At 35.6% G+C, this 17,741-nt stretch overlaps 1 protein-coding gene across 5 annotated transcripts in view; it reads left to right on the forward strand.

The window, feature by feature from the left end:
* Window positions 1–72: 72 nt before the first annotated feature.
* The window catches only part of ATG13 (autophagy related 13), a 29,426-nt gene continuing 11,757 nt past the window's right edge, over window positions 73–17,741 (forward strand). The window contains exons 1-11 of one of the 5 annotated variants that reach the window (XM_032226883.1): window positions 73–797; window positions 4,519–4,600; window positions 5,323–5,403; window positions 5,830–5,949; window positions 6,632–6,678; window positions 9,255–9,395; window positions 11,123–11,163; window positions 12,474–12,570; window positions 12,847–12,945; window positions 14,059–14,149; window positions 15,966–16,064. In XM_032226883.1, coding sequence (XP_032082774.1) covers window positions 4,532–4,600; window positions 5,323–5,403; window positions 5,830–5,949; window positions 6,632–6,678; window positions 9,255–9,395; window positions 11,123–11,163; window positions 12,474–12,570; window positions 12,847–12,945; window positions 14,059–14,149; window positions 15,966–16,064 — 885 coding nt within the window. In that variant the 5' untranslated portion in view covers window positions 73–797; window positions 4,519–4,531. The remainder of the gene's footprint in view (window positions 798–4,518; window positions 4,601–5,322; window positions 5,404–5,829; window positions 5,950–6,631; window positions 6,679–9,254; window positions 9,396–11,122; window positions 11,164–12,473; window positions 12,571–12,846; window positions 12,946–14,058; window positions 14,150–15,965; window positions 16,065–17,741) is intronic. The other 4 variants (XM_032226878.1, XM_032226897.1, XM_032226890.1 and 1 more) reach the window with 4 other exon arrangements.

Genomic DNA, 17,741 nt, shown 5'->3' on the forward strand with positions numbered 1-17,741 from the left:
CGGGACAAGAGTGGGGGAAAATAATCTCGACTCCGTGTGAAAAGTGCCGCCCCGATTGCCTCATTTGCCTTAAACCGATGAAAACAAACAGTAGCGATGGCGGCGGTGACGGGATCCCGGGGGAGGCCGCGCTCGTGAGGCGCCGTCACGGCCCCTGGCAGTTTCCAGCGAAGAAACCAGGTTAGGGGGGCGACCAGCCCGCGGCTTTCTTTGGGCACAAGCGTCTCTCGGACGGCTCTTCTCGGGGGAAAAAGCGTCACTCGGACCGGAGTCTATTCATAGCCGAGCCGGAGGCATTTCTCTTCTGCCTGAACCAAGCCTGGAAAGAGAAGCTGTTGGTGCTTTTCCCCCACACACCCTCCGGGCCCAATTCTGGTTTGTTTAGCTCGGGGTTAAAAGGCTCCAACCGCGCTCTTCACCCTCTTCCCTCAAGAGCCAAGCTGAAAATTTAGACTCTTTCGCCTCTTGCGCCTTTCCTGGCTGTATCCACGCGGAAATTTAGTCAGTTCAGCCAGTCGCCTACCGAATGGACATTGGAGGTTCCTTAGTGCTTTTCCTTCTTAGTTGGACAGAGAAGATCCCATTGCAAAAGACACGGGGTTCTCTAGTCTCTGAAACTGAGAAGATCCTCAACAGGAAGGGAAAAAAGAGGCATCTTCCATCCTGTATCAAGACGGGAGAGGTCGGAGTAAGAGAAGCCAAATGAATATGGCCAAGCAGCAAAGAGGCTAGGAGAAGCCTCTTGGGTTAATCCCGGGATGAAACCTCGAATTGTCACCTCAGTCTCTCTTGCGCAGGTAACAATTGCCTCCTACATCTCAAATATACATAGATCTTCATAGATTACAGTTTACCCTGCTCTTCCTGAATTACAATAAAACAAGGAAGGAGCAGAAGAGGATGTGTGGAATATTGAACTGTAGAGGGAAAAAAAGAGAATTATGATGTCTACACACTCTAGTCCTGATTTTGGATTTGAGAAGGGTTGGTGGATGACCATCTCAATGGATGAGTCATACCAGAAAATGGGCAGGGCAATTTGACCTCTTAATTCTCCTAGCAGACTATCAATCATGGTATGTATCTTTGTGTTTGTGTGAGCGAACTTTTAGCCACCATGACTTTTAAATAAATTGCGGATTAACATCTAAATTTAACTAATTTTGACTAAAGAAAAACATGGCTTACTGTTATATGTGTTCAATCACAGCTGAATCATGTAAGTCACTGAAAAAAGTAACCTAAAATAGTTTTTCACACACTGTTGTAGCACCCCACTGGTCACATGATCAAAATTCAGACACTTGACATATTTATGAAGTTGCAGTATCCCTGGGTCATGTGATAACTTTTTGTGACCTTCTGCCAAGCAAAGTGAAGAGGGAAGCCAGATTCACTTAATCATGTTACTAATGTAACAACTGCAGTGGTTCACTTAACAACTATGGCAAGAAAGATTGTAAAATGGGGTAAACTTCATTTAACAACTGTTTCACTTAGCAACAGAAATGTTGGGCTCAATTGTCGTAAGTCAAGGACTTCTTGTTTTGTCTTCTTGTTCTTGCCCCATATTTAGAACCTTAAATAAAAGAAAGCTGTTTGAGGAATGACTTCAACTTTATATGTAGATGCTTACATTTGGACTTCTGGGATCTTTCCATCCACCATATTAGTAAAGTAGTTAGTCTGGTAAATAATAATATGTCTTTTAATTCTTTCTCCTTTCATTTACCACCTTATTATGCTACGACTAATTGTAACATATTCCTTCCTTTTCTTGACGGAAACTTGTATGCTGCAGTCACTGGTGTGTAGCATCTGTATTTCCAATAATAGATCTCAGCCTCATAAAGGCATTGCAGGCATTCTAGGGAACGCATTGGTTTATTTGAGGCGTTTTGATATCATAGAAAAAATGAAAGCTGACGTTGCAGGAACTATATGAGAGACTTTGTGAGAGGAGTAACCTCAACAGCTTTCCTTTGTATAATGGTGTTGTATGTGGCTGTCCAAAACCATCCTAGCAACCTTTATTGAAGGGCACAGCCTACTATTCCCTGCCCTCCTTAATGGAGATCATTTTATAGGATAATGTACTTCAGCAATTTCATATTTGCTGATTAGGTCAAAAATTTCATCTATCCTTGCTTTATGTAAAATTCAAAACCAGTTAGCTAATCTCTGATGCCACTAATTGTCATTTTTGAACAAAAAGATTGAGAGATTTTAATCTGAAATGCCAACAAGGTTCTTTGGAAATTTGGCCCTGCCCTGATCTTAATTATGATAATGGGTTTTTCTTGATCTATGAACACTAAATAAGCATGCAGTGCTAAAATTATCATTCATTATAGTTGTTTAAAGTAGCTATTACAAAGATCTGAACTTGTTTTTTTATGTTTTTAAATTTGAGGGGAAAGAGCTTTTTTATGTTTCCAACATGAAAACTATTTTGTACCTAGCATGCAGGTATTCAGTGCTATCAAGTCTGGCTCATAGTGGCTATATAGACAAATGGCATCTCACAAGAGCTGTGGTGGTGCAATGGTTAGAATGCAGTACTGCAGGCTACTTCTGCTGACTGCCGGATGACTGCAATTTGGCAGTTCAAATCTCACCAGGCTCAAGGTTGACTCAGCCTTCCATCCTTCTGAGGTGGGTAAAATTCGGACCCAGATTGTTGGGGGCAATAAGCTGACTCTAAACATCTTAGGACTGTAAAGCGCTATAAAGCAGTATCTAAATGCTATTACTGTTGCTATCTTGACTTGTCTCTGAGCATAGACCATAGCCATGGATATTTGTGGACTGCAAATAATAAATTATGATATACAAAATGCTATTACTTGCATCAGATATTAGGAGGCAAATACATGAGAGGATCATATGCATCATGATGACATCATGTACATGCCATCTTCTTGGCAGAATCTCTGTTAGGTTGTTAGACTTCTCCAAATATGCCTTCCTCACCCTATCAGTGCAAGAATTTTAGAGAAATTAGGTTTATTGGTTGGTAGAGATTGGACTGTATATCTCGCCTTTTTTGATATGTTCATGCTTTGATGGAATGGCCTTGTGGACAGATGTTGTCTTGTACATTATTGATGCCTTATGCTTCGTAAATTATTTGGTTGATAAGGTGGTGAGTGGTTCTGTCTCATATCTCTGTTGGTTGTTTCCTATATGCCCTGTGATACTGTGATGGAGTGGTTCAAATGAAGACCTTTTGATATAATAGATAAAGTTAAAATATCTGCTCCTTGCTGCTTGCTCCAGAGTGCAGTGCTTCCAAAAATTTTCTTGTATTTTTTAATAAAGACTCTAAGATGCTTTTAAAGGGGGGACAGTTATTCTTTTTGTGGAATGTACGTTGAAAGATATCATGTAGACAGTATATTTCTGCTTTTAGTAATCCTGGTTTGCTTTGTATCTGTGTCCACAGCACTTCCAAGGACTCTCCAGTAATATGTTTGATCTATCCACCCATTTTATCCGTTTGTCTTCTGATTCTCTCAACTTTTATCAAGCATAGTGTTCTGTCCCCCCCTTCACGGCTCGTTAACAAACACAGGCAGGCAACTTAAAAGGAAGTCTTTCTTTATCAGTTCTCAGTTCAAACTGGCTTCGAGCCCAAACATAACATAAATACAAGTCTCCGATAAGAATGAAAAACAAAAGACTCTTACAAGCACTGCAGTTCTTCCACAGTCTTCACAGATCAGGTTTACATGAAACACCAAAGCACTTATCCAAGTGTAACAGGCATAAATCACAATTAATTATCAAACTGTTGTACAAACCAAGGCACGCACAAAGGAACGACGTTGACTCCAGCGACTGGGGCGTGGCAGCATCCGTCCTTTTATCTCCAAACTTCCTCCCACAAGCCCCAGCTGCATACTGAATCTTGTATTCAGAAAAAACTCACAGCAGAACTGCTGAGTCACAACACATAATCATTGTTTTTTATAGTGTACTATCTGATCACATCATCTGTCAAAAATACACGAGTTTAGGCTTGTTTATCACCCTTCAACATGACAATCTTCCTCTTCATTAAAACAGCATCCTATTGTATTGCGCGCTCATACAATATATAACCAGATGACATCAGCTACTGCTGAGTTCCGTTTCAGATCTATTCTGAATAAACTTACATCATGAACAATAATATGTCAGCACTTACTCACTGTCTCACATCACGTTACCTAGAATTCATTTCACAAATGGTTAATCTTATTCACCAAGTATCTCTAGTGAGTTCATTGGGTTAAATAAAAACTTACTTGATTTTGCCAGGTGATTCTGAAAGAGCAGATAGTTACAACAGTTCAGAATGTAAACTTCACTGAATATTCTTAATTTCTGTTTATCTAAATGAACAAATTGATTTCAAAAGAAGTGGCTGACTTAAAATCTACTTGTTGATGTTTAAGACTAGTTTGGCTAAATAATACTGTGTAAAAGGACTTCTAAGACTGGAAATGTGAAATCATTTTTTTTGTCCTGTTTCAGACTTTCATATGCAATGGATACTGACCTCAGCTCCCAGGACAGGAAGGACTTGGACAAGTTCATAAAATTTTTTGCTTTGAAGGTAATTATTTGTGTGTGCATTGTGTTTAGACTGCAGCATAACAAAAGCTAACATTTTGCACAACAATTCAGCAGCAGTAACACAAAAATGTGTAATCAAATTCTGTAACAGTTTTTAAAATTAAGAAATTAGAAGAAATTAAGAATTTCAGAAATGTATTTTCAGTTTTATGATTTTAGGCTTTAAAATAGGAATACTGAATTTCAGTGTTAAAGCTAATCCAATCCTAAAGAGGCAGCTTTTCTTCTTCAGTAATAAAGTAATAAAAACATGAATTCTATATTAGGAGCTCTTATACTTGCTCAGAGTCTGAAAACTTATTCCAAATTTCTGTTGTTTTTAATTCTTTCTTTTTTATTGTTGTTTTACTCTGTTTTCGTTAGCCACCCAAAGTCATGCATATGACATGGGCACTCTATAAATTTATCAATTAAATAAAAAGCTTTTTTGAAGTGTGCACAGCCCTAATTCAAAGAAATTATAAATAAAATTGTTAAGAGATATAGGAAAAGGTATATGATTTCCTAAAGTGTTCTGCCCAGAATCTGAGCAATTAATAATGCATGCATATGTTTCTGACTTCTGCTATCAAACAGTTGAGTAATTTGGCTTTTATACCTCCTTTAATTTTTTTTCAATCTGGTACCATTCAGTAGGTTTCTCTACTTGACTTTTTGACTATTTGTCTTTTCTCAATGCAGTAAGCCTGTTTTTTCTTTCAGACTGTACAGGTAATTGTGCAGGCCCGACTTGGAGAAAAAATCTGCACTCGCTCATCCTCCTCACCAACAGGCTCTGACTGGGTAAAAAGTATTTTTGAGATCAATCCTTTTGTTACGTCATTCATGACATTCATGTTAAATGCATGTGGATTCTACTTTACTTCTGTTTTAAAGTGGTTATATAAATATAGAATGTATGGGAGCAATTCACTCATCCTTTGAAAGTTCTTATTAGATCTTTTGATTGAGTATTTGTGACATACAAATGTGAAAGCAAATAGGACTTGTGTATATCTGTGTGTTTGTATATTATCTGCTTTACAACATTATGAGGAAATCAACATTTATTAATCTGTGATGTATAACAGCAAAGGATGTTTTGCTTTATAGTTGTGAGATTAATCTGTTGTGAACTGTGTTTTATTATACATATTCCTGTAGTAGGAAGGTTTCTAGGTTTCTAAAGTAAGTTCCTGAAAATTAAAATCTACATTCTTAATTTTACAGTTTAACTTGGCAATCAAAGACATACCAGAAGTTACTCATGAAGCAAAAAAAGCTTTGGCAGGACAGCTGCCTGCTGTTGGGCGGTCAATGTGTGTGGAAATCTCCCTTAAAACCTCTGAGGTATACACTGATCCAACCATTCTTTTTTTCTTATTCAATTTCATCTCAGATTTTGTTACATGGCTTCAAATCATATGAAAATTAACAAGAGAGGGTTCTAGTAAACCACTGCTGGCAGCATTATTATTTTCAGTTTTATATAAAAAAAACAAACTACTCTGTTTAGTCACTGAAATATTGTTACACATAGGATCTTCTTTCCAGGAATTCTATTTGGAATTGTCTTACATGATTAGATAGTGAATAGAATTATCTTGCTTACTACTAAAACTCTTGTTCTAATGATCTTTAATGGGATGAAATGGTATACCATGGGACAACAATTTTTTGAACTAAGGGTACCTCAAATGGACTAACTTACAGAATGCATCCAAAATCCAGGATCCATTTCCCATATAATTGAAATTTGGCAAGTTTTATAAAACATTTATCAATCCATTATTTTATGTCCTGCATTCTGCAGTGAAAAAACTTGAGCTGCTTTTGTGTGACATTTTTCCAGGTATATGGAGGTATCACTTTTCATAATTTGGAAACTATACTAATGTTAAGTCCACCTAGAGTTTCATTTGTCTCGTTTTCAGCAACATCCACTGACTCATCTGTACTAGGTTTTTTTTTTTACAAGTAAAAGCTTTGTCATTATAAAGGCTTGGTTGAAACACTTTTTTTCCTACTGCAGGGAGATTCCATGGAGCTGGAAATCTGGTGTTTAGAAATGAATGAAAAGTAAGTTACTGTTTAAAGTATTTTCATTCCTATCTTTATTGGAAAGGAGGGGATATCTATCAGAAAGACTCACATCAATAACGGAGAGGACACTACCTGTCCCTAGGATGCTTTGGAAGCCTAAAAGGCATAGTGTAAAAGAAAAGGGAAGTGAGAAGAGAAACAATGCAAATAACGAACTCAGTTACCACTTTTAAAGCTTTGATGTTGTTATAAGCAACAGGCTTGAATGTGAACAGTTAATATTAGTGAATCTCTAGAATCAGTGGGCACAGGAGGCTTTTTGTTAAGTGTAAATAACTAAACACTAGTTCCCTTTTTTTATTTACATTTTAAAATGTGCATATAGAGAAGTAGTAATAAAAATGAATATATCCAGTATATCCATCATAATTAATTTATGAGTTAACATTTGCACACTAAAAAATAAAAGTTTGCAAGTATTTCCCAATCTTAGGTAAAAATAAGCTGTTCCAACTTGTATGAAATGTTTTCATGCAGTTCCAATCTTGGTGGAGGCATTCTGAATTCAAAAGGACCTTCTGAATTTGAAAATGGTTCTTTTGAACTCAGAACTCTTCCCATAAGGTCAGTAGAGCCAGCTTCAGTCTTGAAATGTTTCATATGTAAGATATTTTTCACTTCTTTTAACAGCTGCTTAGAAGTTTCCTGGTATTTACAAACATTGGTAAATTGATAACAGTATCATGCATAATTACCCTAAAACTAAGGCCTTCAGGTCGGATGATACTCCCCTTTATACCCTAGTTGACATTACATTTCAATTTACATTTCACTTTAAAAATGGCAAGCTGACATATTATAATAGGTCAAGGTGCCAGTCTATAGAAGCATTCTTTATTGTCAAGAATGTTAAAGAGCTAAAATGAGCTTAGTAAGCTTTCATAGAAGCTAAAAATAATCATGCAGAATACAGCCTACTAGCTCTGCAAATGGGCAAAGGTAGAAATGTGTAAAATGCAAGAGGTAGGGGCTAGAGATAGTGATATAAAGCATTGGGATGCTTTGAGTTTCACTAAGTCTTCCCTGATAGGCATTTTGTGCAGGCATTTTTGTAGCCATTTTGCTAGAGATCACACAGCGTATTCTAAATTATCCAATTAAAAATATTTTCATATATCAGGAAGCCAAATAGAAATTGTTCATTTCACAGTTCCCTTTTCATTAAATATACTTGTGTATTGCAAAAAGCTATGGGATTTAGATAAATCTGTTATCATCAATAGGCTTCTTTCATACCACAATAGTATTTTTATAGGTATAGTAATTAGTTAATATTGCATTCCAGATCAGGAAATGAGTATAGAATGGAATTTCATTTTAATTTGGACAGGGAGGAAAGTTCATTCTAACAAAAATACAGGTAGTCCTTGCTTAGCGGCTGCCTCATTTAGTGACCATTTGCAGTTATAATAGGGATGGCAAAGTATCTCCCACAATAAAATCATGAGAGTTGTGATCTCACATAATAACCACTTTGCTTATTGACCAAGTTGCCAAGTCCAGTTGTCATTATATGAAACTACATGATTGTCATTGCAGAAATGATCTTATTTGTATGATGATATCATTTACCAAATAATGCAAATTACTTCATTTGCATCAATGACATGTGTGAGATGGTATCATCAAATGCAAATGATGTAAATTGCTGTGACAATTTGGTCCCATTGCAAATGAAGTCCATTGAGTTGGGGTTTGATAAATCATGGTTTCACTGCATTAGAAAACAAACTTTTTCGGTTTTGGTGCATCCAAATTAAAAATAGACCATATTTCCACATGCCCCACATATATCCTATTCTACTTTATGAATATTGTGGAAGAAACTGTTTTATGTAATCTATATCAAGCAAAGATATATTGTAATATGCATCCATTTCTATATAAGTCTATGGTATTTGTGGACCAATGCATTAATTATTACTTAAGATATTCCTCTCTGATATTTGAAAAGCAAACATCTTCATTTGAATTAAAATTAAATAATTGGTATATTACATAAAATCTGTAGATATATTAGTTTGCTTTGAACTCTGTAAAAATATAATCTTAAATTTTATTTTTTTACAGTGATAATTCAATACAGATAATCCTTTACTTGCAACCATTTGTGTAATGACCGTTCAAAGTTACAATGGCACTGAATTTTTTTTTCCACACTTAGAACTATTGCAGCATTGTTACAATTACGTGATCAAAATTCAGGCACTTGGCAACAGACATGAATTTCTGGCAGTTGCACTATCCTGGAGTCATATGCTCCCCATTTGTAACATTCTCAACTGGCTTCTGACAAGCAAAGTCAATGAGGGAAGTCAGATTTGCTTAATGACCACATGGCTCATTTAACAACTGCAGTGATTCATTTAATAAGTGTGGCCAGAAGCTCATAAAATGTGATAAAATCACTTTAACTTCCCTTGCTTAGCAACAGAAATTTAGAATTAAATTGTGGTCATAAATTGAGGATTACCTGTATTTCAAAGTTGATTCATTTCAGAATTTATCGATTCTTGGAATGTCAGACTAATTATTTTTATGTCTAATTTTAGATGTGATAAAGAAACCAAAGTTTCCTACACTGTGTATAATAGACTATCTCTACTGCTGAAATCTTTGCTTGCTATAACAAGGGTGACACCAGCCTATAGACTCTCAAGGAAACAAGGTCATGAATATGTCATATTGTACAGGTAATACTGACCTTGATCATCCTCAGAACCAAAAAATAAATAGAACTTCTAATACATTCTATATTGTCTCTATCAAGTTTTATATTTCATGTTCTTACATTTCCTTTATTTTTCTCAAGCCTCATATATTTTTAACATGCTTGCATAGGTCTCTATTTTTTATCTTTTTAATTTGCTGTTAATCTTATTTTAATAAAGAAGTAGGTTCTCATGTGTAATTGATAGTTTACTGCATTCTTCTAATGTGAGTGAAATTTAAGAATATCTGGATTTATAGCTATATTTTTCCTTGTGTTTCTTCATAATTTAGTCAAAATATAAATAAATTTTGTTTCAGTTCAAAATTTTGCAATATTAAGCAGACCATTGTTTTTTAACTTCACAGTTTTGCTTCTTAATCTTATTATTCAAATTATAACTCTATGCATTATCCATAAAACAAAAAATGAACAAAATAAGGTATATATTTCTTCCTTCTCTTTTTATCTTTAGTGCAATGTTATAAAATCTCTTAGATAATATTAACAAGCCAGTGTTAATGTTTATTAATTTATTAAATACATTGGCCTGCTTGGTTTTTTTATTCTGAAGGAAACATTGGTTTATTTTAGTTCTCTCTACTATATTTATTCCTACATGATTTTTTGATATCTAAATGAGGAATATAAATTTAATACTATGGGATCTAGTATGGGCAGATCCAGATATAAGTACATTCTTAGCTATGAAAATCACTTGGCAACTTTGTACCAATATGTTTAATGTAATGCTAATTGTAGAAGGAGTAATATTAATGATAACTGAGAATGGAATAATTTTGAAATCATCTATGTACCCTGTTTTCAACTACAAGCTCCTAGATTTAGTGAACTCCCAAAGTATATTGCTGTGTTTTGTTTTATTAAAAGGAAAGAGAATTTAAACAAAGATTATATTAATCCAAGATGAATATCACTGATTGATTTCTTTTAATCCAATCTCTCATTTAATCCAATCTTAATATCAGTAATTTCATCATTTAGAACATGTAATCGGCTAAATATGTAGTTTAATCTTCCAGTTTAAAGCAATTGAAATGTATTAAAATGGGGAAGGTTTTGAAATCTAACAGGCAAATAAAAGTGTAATAATCTTATATTGTGCAATTGTGTATTTAAGTATTTTCCAGTTAATCTGCTATACCTATTGCCAATTGCCTGGTCCAACTAGTAAATTATTGTTACATGATTTACATTTCCAAACTACATGTGTATTTAATGAATGGCCTCAATAAAACTGTAGTTTCAGACAGAATATAAATGATCTCTCTGACTCCTAATTTTTCTTATTAGCCTCAAATTCAATTGGTTGCTACTTTGATTTTTGTTGGTTATTGTAATGTCCTAGGCTAGGACCTAGCAATTAAAACAGACAATATATCAATGGGGTTTTAGATCAAACCTTACAGGAATTTATTTGATCTTATATTTATTTTGATCCCTTTTTTTGTTATCTTGATTCTGTGTTATAATTTTGGCATTTACCATGCTTCTTTCTTTGATTCTGACATTAGTAGATCTTATGTTTATTTTATATTCCTTGTTCACAGAAGATCAAAAAGTGACCAGATTAAGGGTTATAAGATTATTGTACATTAGGAATAAAAAAATCAAATTTATATCTCTGCCTGACATCCTGAAACAACATATATGATACATATAATTTTTTTCTCTACTTATCTGTTGTAGGGTATACTTTGGAGAAGTGCAACTGAATGGCTTGGGAGAAGGTATGACTGGGTATAAGAAAATATTAGACCTAGCCTTTTTTTTTTTTACTATTGACAGACTGTAGAAAATAAAAATGAGCAATTATAGACTAACAGATTCACATGTTTACAAAAAGAACATGCATATATAGATGGATGTTTGAGGTTTATAAGAGATTGATGAAGAATTGAAACTTATATCTGGGATTCAACTAAAGAATATATTCATCAAAGAATATTTTATCAATAGGAGAGATAATAGAAGTTTGCATCAATGTCTTTTGAATGTATTATAAGCATGATAGTAAAGTTACTTTTATAGTAAGCTGTTTAGTCACAAAGTATCAGCTCTCAAAAAGTACTGTATTTTTCAGAGTATAAGACACACTTCCCCCCCCTAAAAGAGAGTGAAAAATTGGGTGTGTCTTATACACCGAATGTAGCCCCGCCTACCCTCCGGCCCCCACCCTTTGGCCTCTGCCTTCCAGCAATTTGCCTCCTTGCAGCAAACAGCCTGTTTCAGTCTCAGCTTCAGCACAGCCTGATTAGCACAAACAGCTGGTTATTGGTTGGCTCGGCCCAACCATCAGCTGTTTCAGGCTGCAGGGATTGTTATTGCCGCCTCTGCTCCATTTTTGGCATCCATATCCCGTTTTTAACCTCCGCATGCCTCTGCTCACCCCTTAGGGCATGCAGAGGCTGAAACGGTATTCCGAGGCAGCAATAGGCTATGGCAATTCCTACAACCGGAAACAATTGATCATCAGGAGGCTGATCCAACTGACAATCAGCTGCTTGCCGACAATGCTGAAACTGAAACAGAATGTTTGCTGTTTGCTGCAAGGAGGCAAATTGCTGGGAGGCAGAGGCAGCTTTTTTTTCTTGTTTTCCTCCCCAAAAGCTAGGTGCGTCTTATACTTCAGAGTGTCTTAGACTCTGAAAAATATGGTAAATTAATAAGGTTAAAAGAAAAGCAACTTCTGCAGGTCTATAACTAAGTACAAGGTAGTGATAATTTCCAAATAACAAGATAGTTCTTTCAGACCTGAAGTTTTCTGTTCCAGGTCCCATTTCAGATAGGGTCTAGAGATATTCTTGTCACTGTGCTAATTTCCCACAAACACTATTGCACTAAAATTAAAAATGAGGTGAAACACGAGAGGGTGATGAACACCAAGTGTGGTCTGCATGGACATCATCTTGGGGACTTCAGTTTTATTGGTGTGCTCAGCTAAGACTAGAGCAATAATGAATTGTTTTATGTTTGTGTTCGATCATTATTAACATAAAGAGTAGTTGGGACATTGATCACTTCTCTTCTGTCTGTGTAGGATTTCAGACAGTCCGAGTTGGGACAGTTGGTACTCCACTAGGCACAATCACTTTGTCATGTGCCTACAGAATCAACCTAGCATTCATGTCTACCAGGTGAGGAATTGTTAGTTAAACTAAATAAACTCTTCTTAGGATATCCGTCTTTAGACCTGAAAATCTTAATTACTTGGATTTGGCAGATTTATATTGGTAGTTTTAAGTTTTGAGCAAGTTTCTTGTTTATATGTGGAGTTGCAGGGTTGAATTGTGGTGATGCTCTGCTCCCCATAAAGTTACCCAAAAGAGCAGGATGGCTGTCAGAACAAGTTGTAAAATAGAAACTACAGTCCTATGAATAATAAAATTTGCTTATTACTTATTGCCTTGCAGGCAGTTTGAGAGGACCCCACCTATCATGGGGATTATCATTGATCACTTTGTGGACCGTCCCTACCCCAGCTCCTCACCCATGCATCCCTGCAATTACAGGTGAGGAAAGAGGAATCATGAATAGTGGAGGCAATTATCCCAGGTATAGAACTTTTATAGCTTACATTGCTGGGTAGAGAAAATTATGTGAGTCCCGCTCACTGCTTCAGTTTTGAAGTGTAGCATGCAGAAAAAGCCTGAATTTCTCACACTATTTAGAAGTGGATGGGTAGAATGAGAAAACTTTAAGACACATTCATTTCAGGTCATACCTTAGTCAGGGAGAAATCTTGGGATTATAAATATTTTTCCAGAGTAAAGTGCAGAATGAAAATAATTTCTTTTTTTCCCCAAACAACTTGGCATTTGTTTTACAAATTTCTACCTTAATTCCAATATCCCCGGGGACTGCCACAAAGAAGAGGGAGTCAAGCTATTCTCCAAAGAGAGGGTAGAACAAGAAGCAATGGGTGGAAATTAATCAAGGAGAGAAGCAACTTAGAACTAAGGAGAAATTTCCTGACATTTAGAACAATTAATCAGTGGAACAACCTGCCATCAGAAGTTGTGAATGCTCCAACACTGGACGTTTTTAAGACATTGGATAGCCATTTGTCTGAAGTGTTATAGGGTTTCCTAAGCAGAGGGTTGGACTAGAAGACCTCCAAGGCCCCTTCCAACTATTATTCTATTTCTATTTAATGTTTGTATGATAGTATAAGTAAAGCATGCACAATTCCAAAACATTTTAATAGATGATCTATTTTTAAAAACCTTTCCAAGGTTAATATTTTCTTCATAGGCCAAAACAGCAGTGTTTAGAAATGTGTTTTGTGAAGCTCTGAAACTACATTTTGTATAACTCTACAACTAATAGCCTTGAAATGAATATCAGTAAAAGCTTCCTTCTGAAAAACAAAAAAATAAAACTTTTAAGAAAATATTTCATTCTTTTCTAGAGAAAATTTATGAACACATAAAATTCAAAAATATTAAATCCACCCTACTAGTTCCGTTCTTTTAAGGAAAGGGTGAGCTCTGTCATAATTCTCCTTTCAACTCCACCCAAATCTTCTATTTCCTGTCTGTAGTGTTTTTATCAGTAGAAACTTTGGTTAGCTTTTATTAAACATTTCCATTTTTTTAAAAAAAAGTATCTTGTGATTGTTACAGAACAGGTGAAGAAAATGCAGTGGCATATCCATCAGTAGAAGATTCTCAAGAAGTATGCACGACTTCTTTCTCTACTTCTCCCCCATCCCAGGTAAGTTGTTTTTCAAAATCAATTTAGAAATTTCCTAGTGTGCCTTATTTATACAGTTATACAGCCATATTTTAGCATTGACACTTTTGCAACCTGTGATTATTATATGCAAAATGAAGAGCATGACAACTAAACAGTGATGGACATGGATTAGAATACACTTCCTTATGTATATATTTCACTATTGCCAAGAGATTGTATTTTTAATTAATAAGAATAGAGTTTAGGTGTATGAAAAAAATAGTTCAAGCTTGATGACAATCTACTGATCATAATATAATCTAACCTTTTTATCCATCTGTAATTTCCAGATTTTTTAAAAATTCGATACTTAACATAGATTGGCAGATACTTCTGCAAAACATTTGGATTAAAAAACAAGACACAAGGCTTAGTTTTAAAACTCAGTGCAATGAGACCATCCTGGCATGAAAATAAGTTTAAGTTCTTCTCTAATGGCAATATTGGTGGTTGCTGCCAGAGAAAGTTAGATTGTATGCAATTACTTATATAGTTGCTTCTTAATTTTAATTTTAGGGGAAGAATATTCTGCTGAGTATGAGCTTACAGCTGATTTCTTTATCCCCATTTCTCCAATTTATAAATATCAAGTCATTCCTAATATAGAGCATTCTTGTTGGCTATTTCTTTAATAATTAATTGACCATCATCATTTGACAAGAATTACTTCTTAAGATGTTCTGACTCTATTGTTTCCATTATCGGTTCCACCACAAAATCGCGGAGGACAAAATCGCGCTCGACGAAACCGCGCATTTGACGTCATCACAGCGCGACGAAAACATCGCGCTGTGATCGAAAAATGTAAAAATAAAGCTAAAACCTTACCCTAACCCCCCCAAACCTAACCCTTAACCTAACCCTAAATCTAACCATAAACCTAACCGTTAACGTAACGCTAAACCTAACGCTAACCCTTAACCTAACGCTAAACCCAACGCTAACGCTCTAAACCTAACCCTAACCCTTAACCTAACCCTAACCCTAACCCTAACCCTAACCCTTACCTTTATGTGAATCGGCTTGCTTTAATTTTAATTTTATTTCAATTTTTAATTTTTTTCGTCGCGCTGTGATGACGTCACATGCGCGCTTTCGTCGAGCGCGATTTTGTCCTCCACGCTTTTGACAGGTCACGTCCATTATCTTATTTATGTTTAATATGAAATGACATGTCTTCTGGCAAGACACCACAGTTATAAAATTTGTGATCAAAAACTTTGCTCCATCATCCTATATGTCCATTTTAAATGGAAAACCAGAAACTCTACTCATTATCTGTTTCTATTGGATGCAAATATATATGGATTTGTATCATGATGTCATGACACATTTCATGCTTTCCCCATTCCATCCCCTCTGCATATATGCCTGTCTCCTGTCTTCATTGGAATTTTGTTCTTTAAGTTAATGAAGATAGAAGTGGTTCTACTCATTGGAATATTTGATAGTTTTGACTGAATTGATCTTTCCTCCTCTCTGTTGTTACCAATAACCATTTGACCTAATCATTAGAAGGCCCATGTATTTGCAGAAGATTCTGATACTTTTTCCTAAAATGAATTCTCAAATGCAACATGCAACTAAAAAGAGATTAATTTGAAAATACAACAGTTACCCTGAAATGTTAAACCTCTTGCAAATCATGAATTCCCCTCCAGTTCTGTATATGAATGTTTCCAATATATGTCTGGACATAACATTCAATTCATCAAACTCTTCCATTTTTCTTTCTGAAGTTCTTTTCTTTCTCTTCCTTGTATGTTTTCTTTTGTGTGTTCCTGTGTTTGTATAGTGTGTATTTACTGTCACTAAAGCACATTTTCAAACTCCTCCTCCTGTGGTGATGGATACCTTGAAGGGCCCTATGATGGGGCTGGCCTTTTCACCTCAAGTGAGTTAATTGGGGGAAATGTTTAGGGCCAAAAATTTTAAAAACTAAAAGATACATAACAAAAAGTAAACAGTAAATCCTTTTGCTTTGACTTTATCTTAGTGAGCCCAGCTGGCCTAAAATGAAACAGGCCTTTAGGTATGTCCTGTTTACAAAGTTGGCATTATATATTCAGTTTTCAAATACCTTTTCTAAAAGAAAGGAAATTGAAGAAAAAAAATCCTATTGAAAGTTATTGCCTTTATATTTTTATTAATGAGCAAGATGCTTGTAAAGTTCTTGAATTCAAGGATTCATAGCAAAATTTTGTGGAAAAAATCTTGTAACAGTCTATTGAGTTTGTCTGGTTTTGTCACAGCAATGCATACTGTATGTTTTTTCTCTTCCAAAAAAGGAAGAGACATTAAGAATTTATTGAGAGTTATGGTATATGAGGCTTTATTTGAAAATTTGTTGCTGGGTGTGGGAAAAAGAATAGCAAGAGGATGAGGAAAAAGTAGGCCATTGCTAAGAGGATCTGTTTATAATTCCAGTCATAATAAAAAGATAAGATATTTTCTGTTTTATATAGATGGTCCTTGGCTTATGACCATAATTGGGACTGGAATCTTGGTTGTTGAGTGAAGTGGTTGTTAAGTAAGATGTCATGTGACAACAATCCTAGTTCAATGACCATAAACCTGGCACTCTGCAAGCCTTGGACCTGCTTCTCACCCTATGGGGTCCCAGCCCCTACCCCATCACTGACCATTCACTTACCTTTTATAGCTCTCTAAAGCTCCAGAGATCATGTTGCAAAAAGAAAGCAGGCCACTCCATCCCTCGGTATTCCTAAGCCCTGTGGCTCAGCCAATGAATGGTAGCTGCTTCAAAAATAGCACCCACTTCTGGGCCTCCCAAGGCCTCCCCCACTCCATTATCTACTTAACAACTAATGGGGAGAACAGGGATGGAAAATTGTTAAATGAGGTAATCATGTAGCAGGCTCCAATTGGTCATAAGTCAAAGACTCCCGTACCTGTAATGAAAGTATAAGAAAACAGTATGGTTGTGCAGATGATCATGCTAATCATATTCCTTGACAAAATGAATGCTACGGGGGTGGGGGAATCATTTTCAGTGCCATTGTGCATTGACCAAATTTTTAAAAAGTGAGATTTGTTTTAAAAAATCTCATAATGACGAATGCCTCTCCTATAAGAAATATTTATAGGAAGTAATTTATAGGAGCCCATACTGGATTGGGTGCCACCTTGGTCAACAATGACTGTGCTAGATCTTGAAGTTCATGGACTAGAGGAATCAAGACTGAGCAACCAGGGCCAGCAGTTGCAAGGATGACTACAAGAAAAATGATTTATCCGTCACCAATATACAAAGACTGAAATAGTGATCTGTTATTATAAATAAAATCCAATGAGAAGAGGATATGTACCAGTTTTGGAAAGAACAGCATCCAGAATGAGAAATAAGAGTACAGAGACTAGATGAATGTTGGTTTGTAATGTGAAATAAAGTAATCACAAAGGCAGAATTAGAAGAACTGCACAGATTTACCAACGGCAAAAAATTGAAGCCTTACCAGAAGTAACTCAGACTGAAGAGGCAAACTAGGGGAAGTTGAGGAAAATAGCATAGCTATTAAATCATTTTTATTCCCAAACCCAAGACACTATC

This window comes from Thamnophis elegans, chromosome 1 (genome assembly GCF_009769535.1).
Source record: "Thamnophis elegans isolate rThaEle1 chromosome 1, rThaEle1.pri, whole genome shotgun sequence".
Taxonomy (NCBI): Eukaryota; Metazoa; Chordata; class Lepidosauria; order Squamata; family Colubridae; genus Thamnophis; species Thamnophis elegans.